Source organism: Leptodactylus fuscus, chromosome 10 (assembly GCF_031893055.1).
Source record: "Leptodactylus fuscus isolate aLepFus1 chromosome 10, aLepFus1.hap2, whole genome shotgun sequence".
Taxonomy (NCBI): Eukaryota; Metazoa; Chordata; class Amphibia; order Anura; family Leptodactylidae; genus Leptodactylus; species Leptodactylus fuscus.
This window is the reverse complement of record NC_134274.1, coordinates 37,648,149-37,662,758: the sequence shown is the minus strand read 5'-3', so window position 1 is coordinate 37,662,758 and position 14,610 is coordinate 37,648,149. Positions and strand designations below refer to the sequence as shown.

Here is a 14,610-nt window from a genome sequence, read left to right as displayed (position 1 = left end):
AATTCCAATCGCAATCGTGAAATTTACTTGATCACTGATTAGAATCTGATCTTTTCCGATCACTCAACCCTAGTGGAGAATCAGGAGATGGTCAGTCAGTTTTAAGAAATCACGAGACTCCGCAGATAGTTATCTAATGTGTATGTCCAGCTTGTCACCTGTGGTCCGGTACTAAGCTTTAGCATAGTACGCTTTATGTAGGTGGTCTAGTCCTAGGTCACACAATCAATAGGATGTAGTTCTGGTCCGCACAGTACCAAATAATAACTACAACTTTCTAAACGTCAGAGCCATAGACTACATCATCAGAACAATCCCTACGGGAATAACAGCACACTTTACTTTACTCATACATACATGTATCGCCTATCGGTCAAGAGAGTTGAAGCAAACCTGTAAGGAGAATTCTGCTATCCAATATGAGAGTAGAATATATTAGGCGGAAGAGCTGAACTCTACGGTACGGACGTTTACAGGATTCATAGCAGGATTTCTGAGTAAAAAAAACAGTAAATCCTAACCGGACTCTTAGTACAGACTGTAAGAGTCCTGCTAATCCAGTGCATACACAGTGAATGGCAGCTGTAGTACCAATAAATAACTCCGTATATTGATTTGTTTATTTTTTTTAGGTGCCAGACGATTATGTTACTTACTAACATGGGACATAGCCAAAAGATGAAATTGGGTGCCAAAAACCAGTCAGTAGTGGGGTCCACTGAGCCACATGGGCTTTGGGCCTAACCATTTGGTCTGATCCTGCTTAAAAGGAAGGCAAATTGAGAAGACATGAAGGTAAAGAAGCTCAAAATCAACTCCATTAACTAAGATACGCTGGTTTTCTGGACATGGATTAATGTTCATAGTAGAAGAATTGAATGTCACATAAATAGATATAATTCAGTCTTGTTACCCCTATTCATGACACGTTTCTAGCCCGTTCATGGCGAAGCTAAAATGCCCAAAAGTGAAAAGTTACTCCTACCACCCTCCTATACACATGTACACCCAGTGCATAGGTTTTGAACGGGGAGAGGGGAGTTCAAATTGTCGTATAAGTTTTGTCCTGCAATAAATGGAACAAAGTAAAACCATTGAGGTAGATATGTATGTACGTATGTGCACGTGAAAAATCCAAATTTCTATTTGGAGATGTGGACTACTTCCCCTATAAATTTGCTAGGTCACAGATAGCCGGTCAGTAAGGGCTCATTCACATCTGCGCCCGTACTCCGTTCTGCAGGTTTCCGTTTCCTGCACAAAACAGGGTCAGGAGATGGAAACCTGCCGGCATCTTTCAAACGTCTCCGTCCGTGTGTGTCGGTGAGTGTTTTATGCTCTCGGCGGCGAAACAGTTTTTTTTAAAAACCGGACACAAAATTGGACATGAAGTACTCTGTGTCTGGTTTTAAAAAAATGGTTTTGCCGCGGAGAGCTCAAAACGCTCACCGCCGCTCACGGCCGGACTCGGCATGACAGGTTTCAGTCTTCTGCATGCAGAAGAAGGAAACCTGATAACTGAGACCCGAACGCTAGTGTGAACCCAGTGTCAGCTCACCACTCCTACCAATAGATCATGCAGTACATGAGAGGTTAATGAGAGGTTAACGGTCAAGGATCAGCATTTTAGGAAATCTTCTTGTGCTTCTAATGGTGGCAGGTTCGGATACTTCACAAGTCATAGGCTATAGCGAGATAGCTGGACTAGGCCAGAACATTACTATGATGAGATATCAGGCGGCATGGAGTAGGATATAAGTATGAAGCCTTGCATGAGTCGGCAGACTGACCACAGGCCCCTTACCTGTTTTTGTTACCCCTATACACAACCATATTAAACATCGAGCCTGATAGCTGACTCTTGATTTGTCAGAATATGGCCGAATCAATGACCGCGCCACGCACAATTAGTTTCAAATGGCAATGACCAAAAAGTTCCAACATGGCGGATCACCGTTGTGTAAAGCTAGAACCGGCCTTTTCATCCAACTTTTATTGGATCCACTGACAAAAATGACCAAGACTAGTAAAAGGAGGCTTTGCTTGGTACGGTCAATAAACAAACCCTAGAATACATTCCCTTGTATAAGATTAATCTCCAATAAACCAATGTGGAGTATATAACTTATCACAATCACACGGCGTACATAGAAAATAATTAAGAAAGTCAACATTAACATAAAGAAACGTCTCCCACACTACTAGGTGACGTAGGAGAATTGATCTTCTATGACTTATTCGCATTTGACAGATGCCAGCAGTCATCAGGTTTACTGCTAAAAGCTGACAGACAGAAGTGAGTCCTCAGATACACAAGACTCGTCACTATGTACCAGCGCAGCATCCGGATACCGTCCCCCAGCCAATAGAAGCCGGGCTTAGTACGTCAATGAAAATCCATTTATCTTCCTAATTCCCATTCCCCAACACACTGTACAGAATGAGTCAACATAACCGTGTGCCACCATAAAAGATGCCGTCACGTATCTGTCTGAAGGAAGGTAGACTCAACCAGCCAAGTGTATGATGTCACAATGACATCATAGGACAATACTTTGGCGTCTGGAATAAAACATTTGGCAAAGCTACATCTTGTTTATTTCCATGTGGCGTTGAGGCTTGTCTGCTGCGGATATGGCACAGGTATAATCTCCCTTTAGTACGGTGACAGAGGCCTGCTAGGTGCTGCAGTCCCTGTACTGTTGGAGGCGCTAGGCCCGCCTTCCCCTACACTTACACATAGCATCATCTCAGCATGCACTGCAACTCTCCACCCACCGTGCACTATTTAAAAGGCATATACAGTCTATACAGAGCCAAATCCGAGCCTGTTCAGCACCTCGCTCCCCCTCCTCCCCAAGAAGAGAGCTACTTACCCACAAGTTTATTCAAACCAGTCCTGCGGCTGACTTCCCCCCACCCCTTCGCTCCTCCTGTGCTCCACTCTCTGTGTCTTCTGTTGCAGAGGGGGGACCACATATGTCTCAAAGCACTTCCAGGCAACGCAGCCTCCCGGTGCAGAACAAAAGCCAGGCAGGCTCAAGTCTTTCATTTGTGCAGCAGGCAGTCAGCAGCTCCCCTCATGCTGTCTCTCTCCTTCCCTCCCCTCTAAGGACACCCTGCTCAGTTTCTCCCTCTCTCTTCTGCCTGTCCAGCGACTGCACAACACTCATCAATTATTAATTGCTTGTCTCCAGATTTCCAGGCAAAACCAATAACAGATGGGCTCCCTGCTAATGGCTCACAATGTACCAGCCAACTGGCTGTGTGTGTTTCCAGCCTCCAGAGACAATGAAGGGAATCAGGATAAGCCTCCTAACTTCACACATGCCCAGGCAGACACAATGTAAGTCCCCCAGTGCAGTGCTGCAGTCTGAGATCTGCTCACAAACCCATTAGCCAAGCAGAGGAAGAAGATGAATTTGAAGAGGGGTTTTTGTCTCACCTCAGCACCATGCGGCAGGATTATTTAAGCCTTCCCTTTCCACGCTCCCTGTCTAGAGAGCTTGCTGTTTGCTGTTACACACACATACACCAAGCACACAGCAACCATACATACACACACACATTCACACTCAGGCAGCCTCAGTCATTTGCCAGAAGGCAGAGAAGAGAGACAGAGGAGGAGGAGGAGGAGGGGGGGGGGGTAGTGGGAGAGAAAGGGAGGAAAGAAAAAAAACCAAGCAGCTCACATTACAAAACTTACACTGAGGGGAGGTGCTAGGCGATATCCCTTAACCCCTTCATTCACAGAGGCCATGGCGAGGTGCCAACCGGCTCAGAAAAAACCCCCACAACCTACTTTACTGATGGTGCAAGTCAATAGCAATGGGAATGCATCAGCACTTATGTTTTGTTTTTTAACCAAATGATAGAAAAATGGGTCTATGTGACAAGCCCGCCCTCCCCTGTGACTACTCCTCCTAGGATAGCACTGACTGCAGCTATATTGGACATGCTAAGTACCATTCAGTACATGATGGCAGAGACCACACTCATTCACTTACACCGCAGCCAGATTGTCTGGGAAAAGACATGCAAATAAAGCGAGCGGCGCATCCTCACTACTCGCCAGGCAGAGAACATCTCAACTAGCCAGCCACTTGTGGTCACATCAGGGGGATGACCACCAGGATTAGTCCATCCATCTATCTAACAGATTATCTGGCGTAAAGTGGGCACAGATCAATACCAATGCCCCACATAAAAGGATTTGGCAAAGAGCATGATAATTCCTCTAAATGAGGCAGGGGAATCTCTAAATGGACAAGGACAACTGCTAGAAAACATGCCAGATTAAAAAAAAAAAAAAAAGTGGGGGAGGTGGAATTTTTTCCCTTTCACCAATAAATTCCACATTTTCAGTCACTTATACCACAAGTTAGTGTGATTATTAAATATCTCAATGAAGAGGAGTCATTAAAAAAATGTAACTATACAGGTAATCTGCTAAAGTGGGTACGAGGATCAAACAGCCCTGAGTATTACCCGTAAAACCTGGGTTAGGGGGACATCGTCTCTCCTGGTTATACCAATGTCTTTAGGTCATGGAGTCACAGCCCCCCCACCCCCCCCCCACCCAGTCTATTTGGTGTGTGAACTGTCAATGGAAAGGAATCCCATTCCCTGGAATGAGCTATTTATTGGAGGAGGGGGAGGAGGTGTTTTACATGAAGCAGATTCCAAAGAACTGTCTACAATTTAACAAACCCACCACCGAACAGAAGCCAAGACCTAAGAAGTCATCTGGACCATTAATGTTTGTACAAAGTTACAAAGTAACTAAATAATAAACACTAAATAACAAATATACATTTCTTGTACATAACAGATACATGTGTAAGTGAATCCTTTCTTCCTACTGTACTTTCTGCACAGACACTAAGTAAGATGTGCGGCCAAATAATTGTATGACAATGTAACAAGTATGACAATGTAATATTATGCAGGACTGCAGGTATGATAGGACACAAAGAGCAGCAGCTCAGCAATGTGCAGCCGAAAAAAGGAGTTTTCTCGAAAGTATTACCAGGACGTGTCTGTATAATGCGACTTGTCATAAACTAACTCATCGCTTCTAGTAAACAATATAATGTAATAGGCTGCAGAGCAAAGCAAAGGTGTTTAAGAGCGGCCCCCTCTAGTGGATAATGTGCAGGCTGCAGTCCCCTGCTTGTTTATATACTAATTATTATTAATACAGATAAATAAATATATATAGAAGACACATGACACATGTACAATTTTTGCCAGAATACATCCAGCCCCTAAGGTATATATGCAGGCCAGGAATATCGTTTCGGAGAAATATTATAAAGTGATGACTTCTTTAATACAGATTTACAACTCATTGTTTGCTGGCAATGCACCCCCTTGGGGACATCTCCTTATATCTTAAATGTCAATCTTATTCACTGTATGTACACAGATCCGGATCAGAAGACTTGGTGTAGACATCTTAACCTGCTTGTAATGAGTCAGCCTGGGACCGGTTTATCCGGTTCTACTTTGGATGTTGCACATCCCTGCAGGACAAGCATCTCCCCATGAGGACACAGTATACAGACGGTCCCTATCAGGAGACACCTCTGGCTAAAATCACTTAAATCAATGAGAAGTAGCAGAAGCTAAACAGGTAGTGGGTGAGTACAGGATAACCCAGATACCTACGACTGGTAAGTATACAGCAATGACATAGAGTCCTACAGGACAGTGACTAGGACAACTCTCTCTGTTACTAGTTTTGTAAGGGAAGCAACTTATAATGTGTAAATGCAGACTAGATAGTCCAGGTCCTCCACCACAACCCCTCAACAAGGGGCCAAGTCGTATAACAGAAATACAGATACAATATTACTTCCATTAATATACAGTTAGGGCCAGAAATATTTGGACAGTGACACAATTTTCGCGAGTTGGGCTCTGCATGCCACCACATTGGTTTTGAAATGAAACCTCTACAACAGAATTCAAGTGCAGATTGTAACGTTTAATTTGAAGGGTTGAACAAAAATTTCTGATAGAAAATGTAGGAATTGTACACATTTCTTTACAAACACTCCACATTTTAGGAGCTCAAAAGTAATTGGACAAATAAAGATAACCCAAACAAAATATTTTTATTTTCAATATTTTGTTGCGAATCCTTTGGAGGCAATCACTGCCTTAAGTCTGGAACCCATGGACATCACCAAACGCTGGGTTTCCTCCTTCTTAATGCTTTGCCAGGCCTTTACAGCCGCAGCCTTCAGGTCTTGCTTGTTTGTGGGTCTTTCCGCCTTAAGTCTGGATTTGAGCAAGTGAAATGCATGCTCAATTGGGTTAAGATCTGGTGATTGACTTGGCCATTGCAGAATGTTCCACTTTTTTGCACTCATGAACTCCTGGGTAGCTTTGGCTGTATGCTCGGGGTCATTGTCTATCTGTACTAGGAAGCGCCGTCCGATCAACTTGGCAGCATTTGGCTGAATCTGGGCTGAAAGTATATCCCGGTACACTTCAGAATTCATCCGGCTACTCTTGTCTGCTGTTATGTCATCAATAAACACAAGTGACCCAGTGCCATTGAAAGCCATGCATGCCCATGCCATCACGTTGCCTCCACCATGTTTTACAGAGGATGTGGTGTGCCTTGGATCATGTGCCGTTCCCTTTCTTCTCCAAACTTTTTTCTTCCCATCATTCTGGTACAGGTTGATCTTTGTCTCATCTGTCCATAGAATACTTTTCCAGAACTGAGCTGGCTTCTTGAGGTGTTTTTCAGCAAATTTAACTCTGGCCTGTCTATTTTTGGAATTGATGAATGGTTTTCATATAGATGTGAACCCTTTGTATTTACTTTCATGGAGTCTTCTCTTTACTGTTGACTTAGAGACAAATACACCTACTTCACTGAGAGTGTTCTGGACTTCAGTTGATGTTGTGAACGGGTTCTTCTTGAGCAAAGAAAGTATGCGGCGATCATCCACCACTGTTGTCATCCGTGGACGCCCAGGCCTTTTTGAGTTCCCAAGCTCACCAGTCAATTCCTTTTTTCTTAGAATGTAGCCGACTGTTGATTTTGCTACTCCAAGCATGTCTGCTATCTCTCTGATGGATTTTTCCTTTTTTTTCAGCCTCAGGATGTTCTGCTTCACCTCAATTGAGAGTTCCTTTGACCGCATGTTGTCTGGTCACAGCAACAGCTTCCAAATGCAAAACAACACACCTGGAATCAACCCCAGACCTTTTAACTACTTCATTGATTACAGGTTTACGAGGGAGACGCCTTCAGACTTAATTGCAGCCCTTAGAGTCCATTGTCCAATTACTTTTGGTCCCTTGAAAAAGAGGAGGCTATGCATTACAGAGCTATGATTCCTAAACCCTTTCTCCGATTTGGATGTGGAAACTCTCATATTGCAGCTGGGAGTGTGCACTTTCAGCCCATATTATATATATAATTGTATTTCTGAACATGTTTTAGTAAACAGCTAAAATAACAAAACTTGTGTCACTGTCCAAATATTTCTGGCCCTAACTGTATATGTATTAATACTTGGTTGTGCATTTTTTCACTTAAACATTAGTGCACTGATTAAAGGGATGTTCATACCACGTTGCCACATTTGTCCTTTCTTGTAAAATTAAAGGGGTTGTCCAAGAGTAAACTATTCATTGACAGACTAACACTCAGCAGCAAACCCACACTGTCCCAGGCACTGGGACTGTAAATGAATAAAATGTAAGCTATACATAACTACATATCAATCCAGTCACTGCCTCCTGCTCTATAACATGCTATCGCCAAATTTTCCAGTGTATTAAACAGAAACGACCACCAGAATGAAGAAGGTGGCGCAGGAGCCCACCTAAGACATCTAAAGCATAAAACAAAGCAATGAATAGCCGGGAGGTTTAGGTTACATAATAATTGCTGTCAAGTCTAAAGGGATGTAATAATAACATGAGGGCCATGTGTCAATGGGACGGGGCGGGACACGGGCAGAGCAGCACCCTTCCCATTAGCCACCTTTAAATCTATGGGTGACTGGGGCAAGTCAGGAGAGGTAAGTGGTGCAGATCTGGTTACCAGGAGGCAGTTTGGCATGAATTCAATGAAAGTCAATGAAGCAATGAAAGTTCCCTACATGTGACCAATAGTGTTCCAAAGGCATCTGCATGTCAAACATTTGACAACTAATGACTTTTTTGCCCCTTAACCCCACAACTATTTTTTATCATAAAAACTACTGTATACACCTGAACCTCCACAATCCTTCTCATATTAATTTTGTAAATCCTGATACCATGGGGTTGCCAATACTAGAAGCCATGTCATTGTCACGCTAAGGCTGAGGCCCCACGTTGCAGAGGAGCGTGACTTCTTCCGTTTGGGCATTATAAGTAGGCTGCAGATAACAAAGTAACGTGAAGACAGCGTGCAAATGAGCAAAATCTACAGAGGGGCATCAATGTTGCACATGGCAAAAGCAAAACTAATCTATGTAAGAAGTTTTATATATTTCTAAGCCTCTTACTGCACACTACAATGGCTCCTCCAGATAAGAGTTTGTGTGTTTGGATGTTTGTTCCTCAATCACGCCAAAAACGACAAAACCGATTTGCATGAAATTTCACACATACCTGCAATGGCCCCCAGATTTGAACATAGGCTGGTTACAATCCCTATAAAGGACCGGGTACCCCGACCGTGAGCCCCGGAATTATGTTCGGTGTAGTCTAAAGCACCTGAGATGATGTCATCTCAGGTCCTTGAGCCACTATCCGATAGGGCTGCGGATTTGAACATAGGCTGGTTACAATCCCCATAAAGGACCAGGTACCCCGACCACGAGCCCCGGAATTATGCTCGGTGTAGTCTAAAGGACCGGAGATGATGTCATCTCAGGTCCTTGAGCCGGTGTCCGTGTGGGCGGAGCTATACAGGAAGAAGCCTGGCACCAAGCGAAGTGAATAAAATGGCGTCTCATGTGCAGACCAGAGAGAAGCACACATGCCGCCTTGGCTTTGGAGGGTAAGATGCGCAGGTTGGGTGAATGCTTTTGGTGAATACGCCAGAGGGTGGGGAAACTAGGGCGCACTTGGGCAGCATAACTTTACACATCTCAGCCACAGCGCCTGGTGTACGCAGTGGTAGATAGACACACACAGCGATGTAGCCGACCACGCCGACACAGGTACACTACGCGCACAGGGGGAGCTTGCTAATAGAAATATACATACATATACACTGTATATATTTTATATATAGTGTCTTACGACATACGAGCCTTCTGATTTGTAGCGCAGCATGCCTGTGCACAACAGTGTACGTGTCAGCCCTGGGATGGCAGGAGGTAATAGTGACCCAGTGAGAGATGCGCGCTCTCCCCGCTCCACATAACCATGGCAACCATTCTCAGCACTAGACGTACAGGCTAACCGGGGGGAAAAAAAACCAAGAAAAATACACAGGAATCCATTACCGAACACACACACAGGATGATACACAGGACTCCATTACCTAACACACACACTCGATGATACACAGGACTCCATTACCTAACACACACACTCGATGATACACAGGACTCCATTACCTAACACACACACAGGATGATACACAGGACTCCATTACCTAACACATACACAGGATGATACACAGGACTCCATTACCTAAAACACACACAGGATGATACACAGGACTCCATTACCTAACACACACACTCGATGATACACCATCTCTACTTAACCCTGCTGCCTCTGAAATGACAATGCACAAGGTACACCATAGATGTAGCATGCGAAGGGTAGAAAAAAAAAAGAGGATAATGGTCCGCAACACTCCAGTCTTTAAAACTTGTAACTTTAATTCATCTTCTTAAAAAAATAGATACATAACACAAACGAAGTGGTAGAAAGAAAACATATAGAGTGAAGTAAAAACCGCGGACTGGAGTGTTGCGGACCATTATCCTCTTTTTTTTTTCTACCCTTCGCATGGCTGATTGTCCTCCCTAGTCCAGAGGCAAGGTTCGGCACCTCATTCAAATATTCTTATGGTGAGTCACAGTCTAACTCCTTTTTTTCTTTGTGATAGATGTAGCATGCCTGACAACTTGTCCTACAAGGGTAGAAGGACTCCAGGTTAACGCTCACCTTGACCCATGGTGTTTCTTCAACGAAATGGGCTGCCATTACAAAAGCAGCGCCATACCCGGCTACAGGTTGCAGCTCAGCCCCATTCACTTCAATGGACTTGAACTGCAATACCAGACACAACCTATAGACAAGTGTGGTGCTATTTTTTGTGCAGTTTTTGCAATGCTGTACAATCCCTTAAATAATTTAATACAACCCCCCCCCCCTTACTATTCACTTTAACACTAAGCAGATAAATTACTTGTAAGATTGTCGTGTTTAGACATGAGAAGATGCCTCGTGCGGCGAGGAGATAATGAACCTCATAGAAGATACTTCTTAACTGAAGGGATAGGTCACACTTGTGAAGTACTTCAAAACCTACCTAAGACACTAAGTGGGACCTTCTTAGGGAAACCCCCATCAAATGGGAGAAGACTGTGCACATAAGAAGCCCGCTGTGCAGCGAGGGAGCAGCCATAGCCGCATCTCCCCTGCTCTCGAGTGTGACCCAGTTAGCGCACAATTCCTGGGGGTCTGGCAGAATCCTCCAGGGAGCTCCGCTGTGTTTTTCACTTTAGTTTACAAACACTATTTTTTTTGTTCTCCAGTGAGAACCATGAGAATTAAGCAACCTGGGGAAATGCTTCAGCAGCAACGCTACCAGTTAGAGTAATGCTATATGTACACTGGATCCTTGGATTCTCTGCACATACAGAATAGATTCTGTAATATAACATATACAATACAGAAAAATATGAATTTATTAAGGTTTATGGTACACAGCAAGAAGAAGGCTACATAATACTATACTACTAATATACTACTTACTACTTAATATTATAAATGTGAAAGTTTGTGTGTTTGTTACTTAATTGTGCAAAAACGGCTGAACGGACTTCAATGAAATTTGGCACATAGATAGTTTGTAACCTCGATTAACACATCGGCTACTTTTTATCCCAGTAAATGACTTCACAACGGTTATGAATTTATGTTCACATACTATATTACACTGCTCCTGCAGCAGCCTTATGTCAGGTCCCAGGTCTGTTATCTCTCTGTGTAAACACACACTAACCCTCAGTGGATTGTGTACATGCATTTGCATATTATCTGATCTGCTCCAGGCAGGGCTGACAAACACTTTTCATCCAAATTGGCAGTTTTAAACATGCTGGGAAAAAGAAAATCTAATTTGTTACAAACAACGACAGCTATGACGGTAGCTAGAAGTCACAGAGTTCTCCTCAAGTGGAGCTGAGGGGGATCATCGACGCCAACAACACACTCATTATATGGCATCCCAGTGAGCTGCTGACATGCCGGAAGAATCACAGGCACAGCGTGAGGAACGAGTTCAGCGGCAGGCCAGCTTGAGAGCTGCCGATACGCCGGAGCAGGCAAACCATCGGCGGCAGCAATTTGCTGAATATAGGCGGATCATCAATGCCAACAACCCGCAGACGAAGGCGCGGGCAGAGGATAGTATACATGAAAATAGAGCACCCTATTGGTGTTAGTCAATGCTAACACACCTCTGGTCATCCCCAGAGGAATAGTGGACCCGTCTCATCCAAGTGCATAAAAAGACCTAAAAGACAAGAAGGTCCTAAAGGGTAAAATATTGAATATTTTCCCTTACAGAACCATAGGGAGACCCATCTTTCTCCTGATGTTCGCTCAGTGCCCACCAAGGAAACAAAAAGTCTGACTGCACAGGGATCAGGGAATGCAATGACTACTGAACTTCTTCCCCTAGACCTGTCGCATAATTATTTTTTACTCATTTTTTTGTATTAAGTGGTTATGCACAGCCCAGTCATTCAGCTGGATCTATATATATATATATAAAAAAAAAAAAAATTCTTCATAATTGTTTAGTCAGAATGTCAGTAAATTAGATGTCTATACATTGAAAGCATATACATATGTATACATATGAAAGCATAGCGCATGTGGGACTCCGTCCTCAGCTATTACAGGCACCAGGTTGCAGAGGAGCGTGACTTCTTCTGTTTGGGCATTATAAGTATGCTACAAGTAACAAAGTAATGTGAGGACAGTGTACAGCAGGCTGCACTGAATTTTATAGAAAAAAAATCTCATGTTCATTGTGAACACAAACGAAAGTATCCCAGGCTCACACAAATGTAAGTTCACACCATGTGCATAAGGCAGTGTTTGTGCATGTAAAGTACACGTACCTTACAAGTCCTGGTTATCCTATAAGCTTCCATACTTGCTCTGCTGATGTTACATTGCACATGCAGACTGCAATTTAACAGCGCCACCTAGTGACCATGACATAACCTAACCTAGAAATCTGTACTAATGTGTGTCCATTCATGGGTGATGCAGATAAGGAGAATGTTATTACGTTACTCCTACATGAACATTACATAGATTACACTACTAGTATCCTCCAGTTTTAGTGGTGTGTATACAAGAGTAGATCCAATTACCTACCAAGACCTTCCCAATACCCATGCCCTGCTCAATGAGGTTTTCTGGTATCTTGTACCCAACAAACAGTGCGTCTCAGGTTATTTGGGTATTCTGGCGAGGGCAGATAACAATTATGAAATGTGGTTCCCTTTACATCTTGTAACTACTCCTGTCAGAAGATTTCTGTTCTGCCATCAGAGAGTAGGAGATGATGGAAAGAAATTCAGCTCAGTGACACACAGATTTATATGACTTGGAGCAGGAATTCTGCATAAAAACACAAAGTAATTCTTGATAGGACTCCTGGCAATGAGCGTCCCGATAACCCCACACCCAGTTTTCCCAAGATGTATAGAGAGGGCGGGTGGGCTAACAAGTAATCTAATGGTCTCTCCTGGGAGTCCCATCAGGATTCAAAGGGGTTTTTATGGACTATGATAACAGAGCTCAGCTTCTCTCCTCTATCCTATAACCCTATATATCACAGAGCTCAGCTTCTCCCCTCTATCATATAACCCTATATATCACAGAGCTCAGCTTCTCTCCTCTATCATATAACCCTATATATCACAGAGCTCAGCTTCTATCCTCTATCATATAACCCTATATATCACAGAGCTCAGCTTCTCTCCTTCTATCATATAATCCTATATATCACAGAGCTCAGCTTCTCTTCTCTATTATATAACCCTATATATCACAGAGCTCAGCTTCTCTCCTTCTATCATATAACCCTATATATTACAGAGCTCAGCTTCTCTCCTCTATCATATAACCCTATATATCACAGAGCTCAGCTTCTCTCCTTCTATCATATAACCCTATATATCACAGAGCTCAGCTTCTCTCCTCTATCATATAACCCTATATATCACAGAGCTCAGCTTCTCTCCTCTATCATATAACCTATATATCACAGAGCTCAGCTTCTCTCCTCTATCATATAACCCTATATATCACAGAGCTCAGCTTCTCTCCTCTATCATATAACCCTATATATCACAGAGCTCAGCTTCTCTCCTCTATCCTATAACCCTATATATCACAGAGCTCAGCTTCTCTCCCTCTATCCTATAACCCTATATATCACAGAGCTCAGCTTCTCTCCCTCTATCCTATAACCCTATATATCACAGAGCTCAGCTTCTCTCCCTCTATCCTATAACCCTATATATCACAGAGCTCAGCTTCTCTCCCTCTATCCTATAACCCTATATGTCACAGAGCTGTTTCTCTCCTCTATCCTATAACCCTATATATCACAGAGCTCAGCTTCTCTCCTCTATCATATAACCTATAGATCACAGAGCTCAGCTTCTCTCCTCTATCCTATAACCCTATATATCACAGAGCTCAGCTTCTCTCCCTCTATCCTATAACCCTATATATCACAGAGCTCAGCTTCTCTCCCTCTATCCTATAACCCTATATGTCACAGAGCTGTTTCTCTCCTCTATCCTATAACCCTATATATCACAGAGCTCAGCTTCTCTCCTCTATCATATAACCTATATATCACAGAGCTCAGCTTCTCTCCTCTATCCTATAACCCTATATATCACAGAGCTCAGCTTCTCTCCCTCTATCCTATAACCCTATATATCACAGAGCTCAGCTTCTCTCCCTCTATCCTATAACCCTATATATCACAGAGCTCAGCTTCTCTCCCTCTATCCTATAACCCTATATATCACAGAGCTCAGCTTCTCTCCCTCTATCCTATAACCCTATATGTCACAGAGCTGTTTCTCTCCTCTATCCTATAACCCTATATATCACAGAGCTCAGCTTCTCTCCTCTATCATATAACCTATATATCACAGAGCTCAGCTTCTCTCCTCTATCATATAACCCTATATATCACAGAGCTCAGCTTCTCTCCTCTATCATATAACCCTATATATCACAGAGCTCAGCTTCTCTCCCTCTATCCTATAACCCTATATATCACAGAGCTCAGCTTCTCTCCCTCTATCCTATAACCCTATATGTCACAGAGCTGTTTCTCTCCTCTATCCTATAACCCTATATATCACAGAG

General features: G+C 43.2%; 1 protein-coding gene across 5 annotated transcripts in view; it reads right to left on the bottom strand.

Moving 5' to 3' along the window:
- ZMIZ1 (zinc finger MIZ-type containing 1) overlaps positions 1–14,610 on the bottom strand; it is a 203,037-nt gene that overhangs the window by 29,564 nt on the left and 158,863 nt on the right. The window contains exon 1 of one of the 5 annotated variants that reach the window (XM_075257932.1): positions 3,446–3,672. The exons of 3 other annotated variants lie outside the window; for them this stretch is intronic. Coding sequence is in view for 1 of the 2 variants with exons in the window: in XM_075257931.1 (XP_075114032.1) it covers positions 2,877–2,979 (103 nt within the window). In the remaining variant the exon portion in view is untranslated. Of the gene's footprint in view, positions 1–2,876; positions 3,423–3,445; positions 3,673–14,610 lie in introns of those variants that run through there. One more of the 5 variants, XM_075257931.1, reaches the window with a different exon arrangement.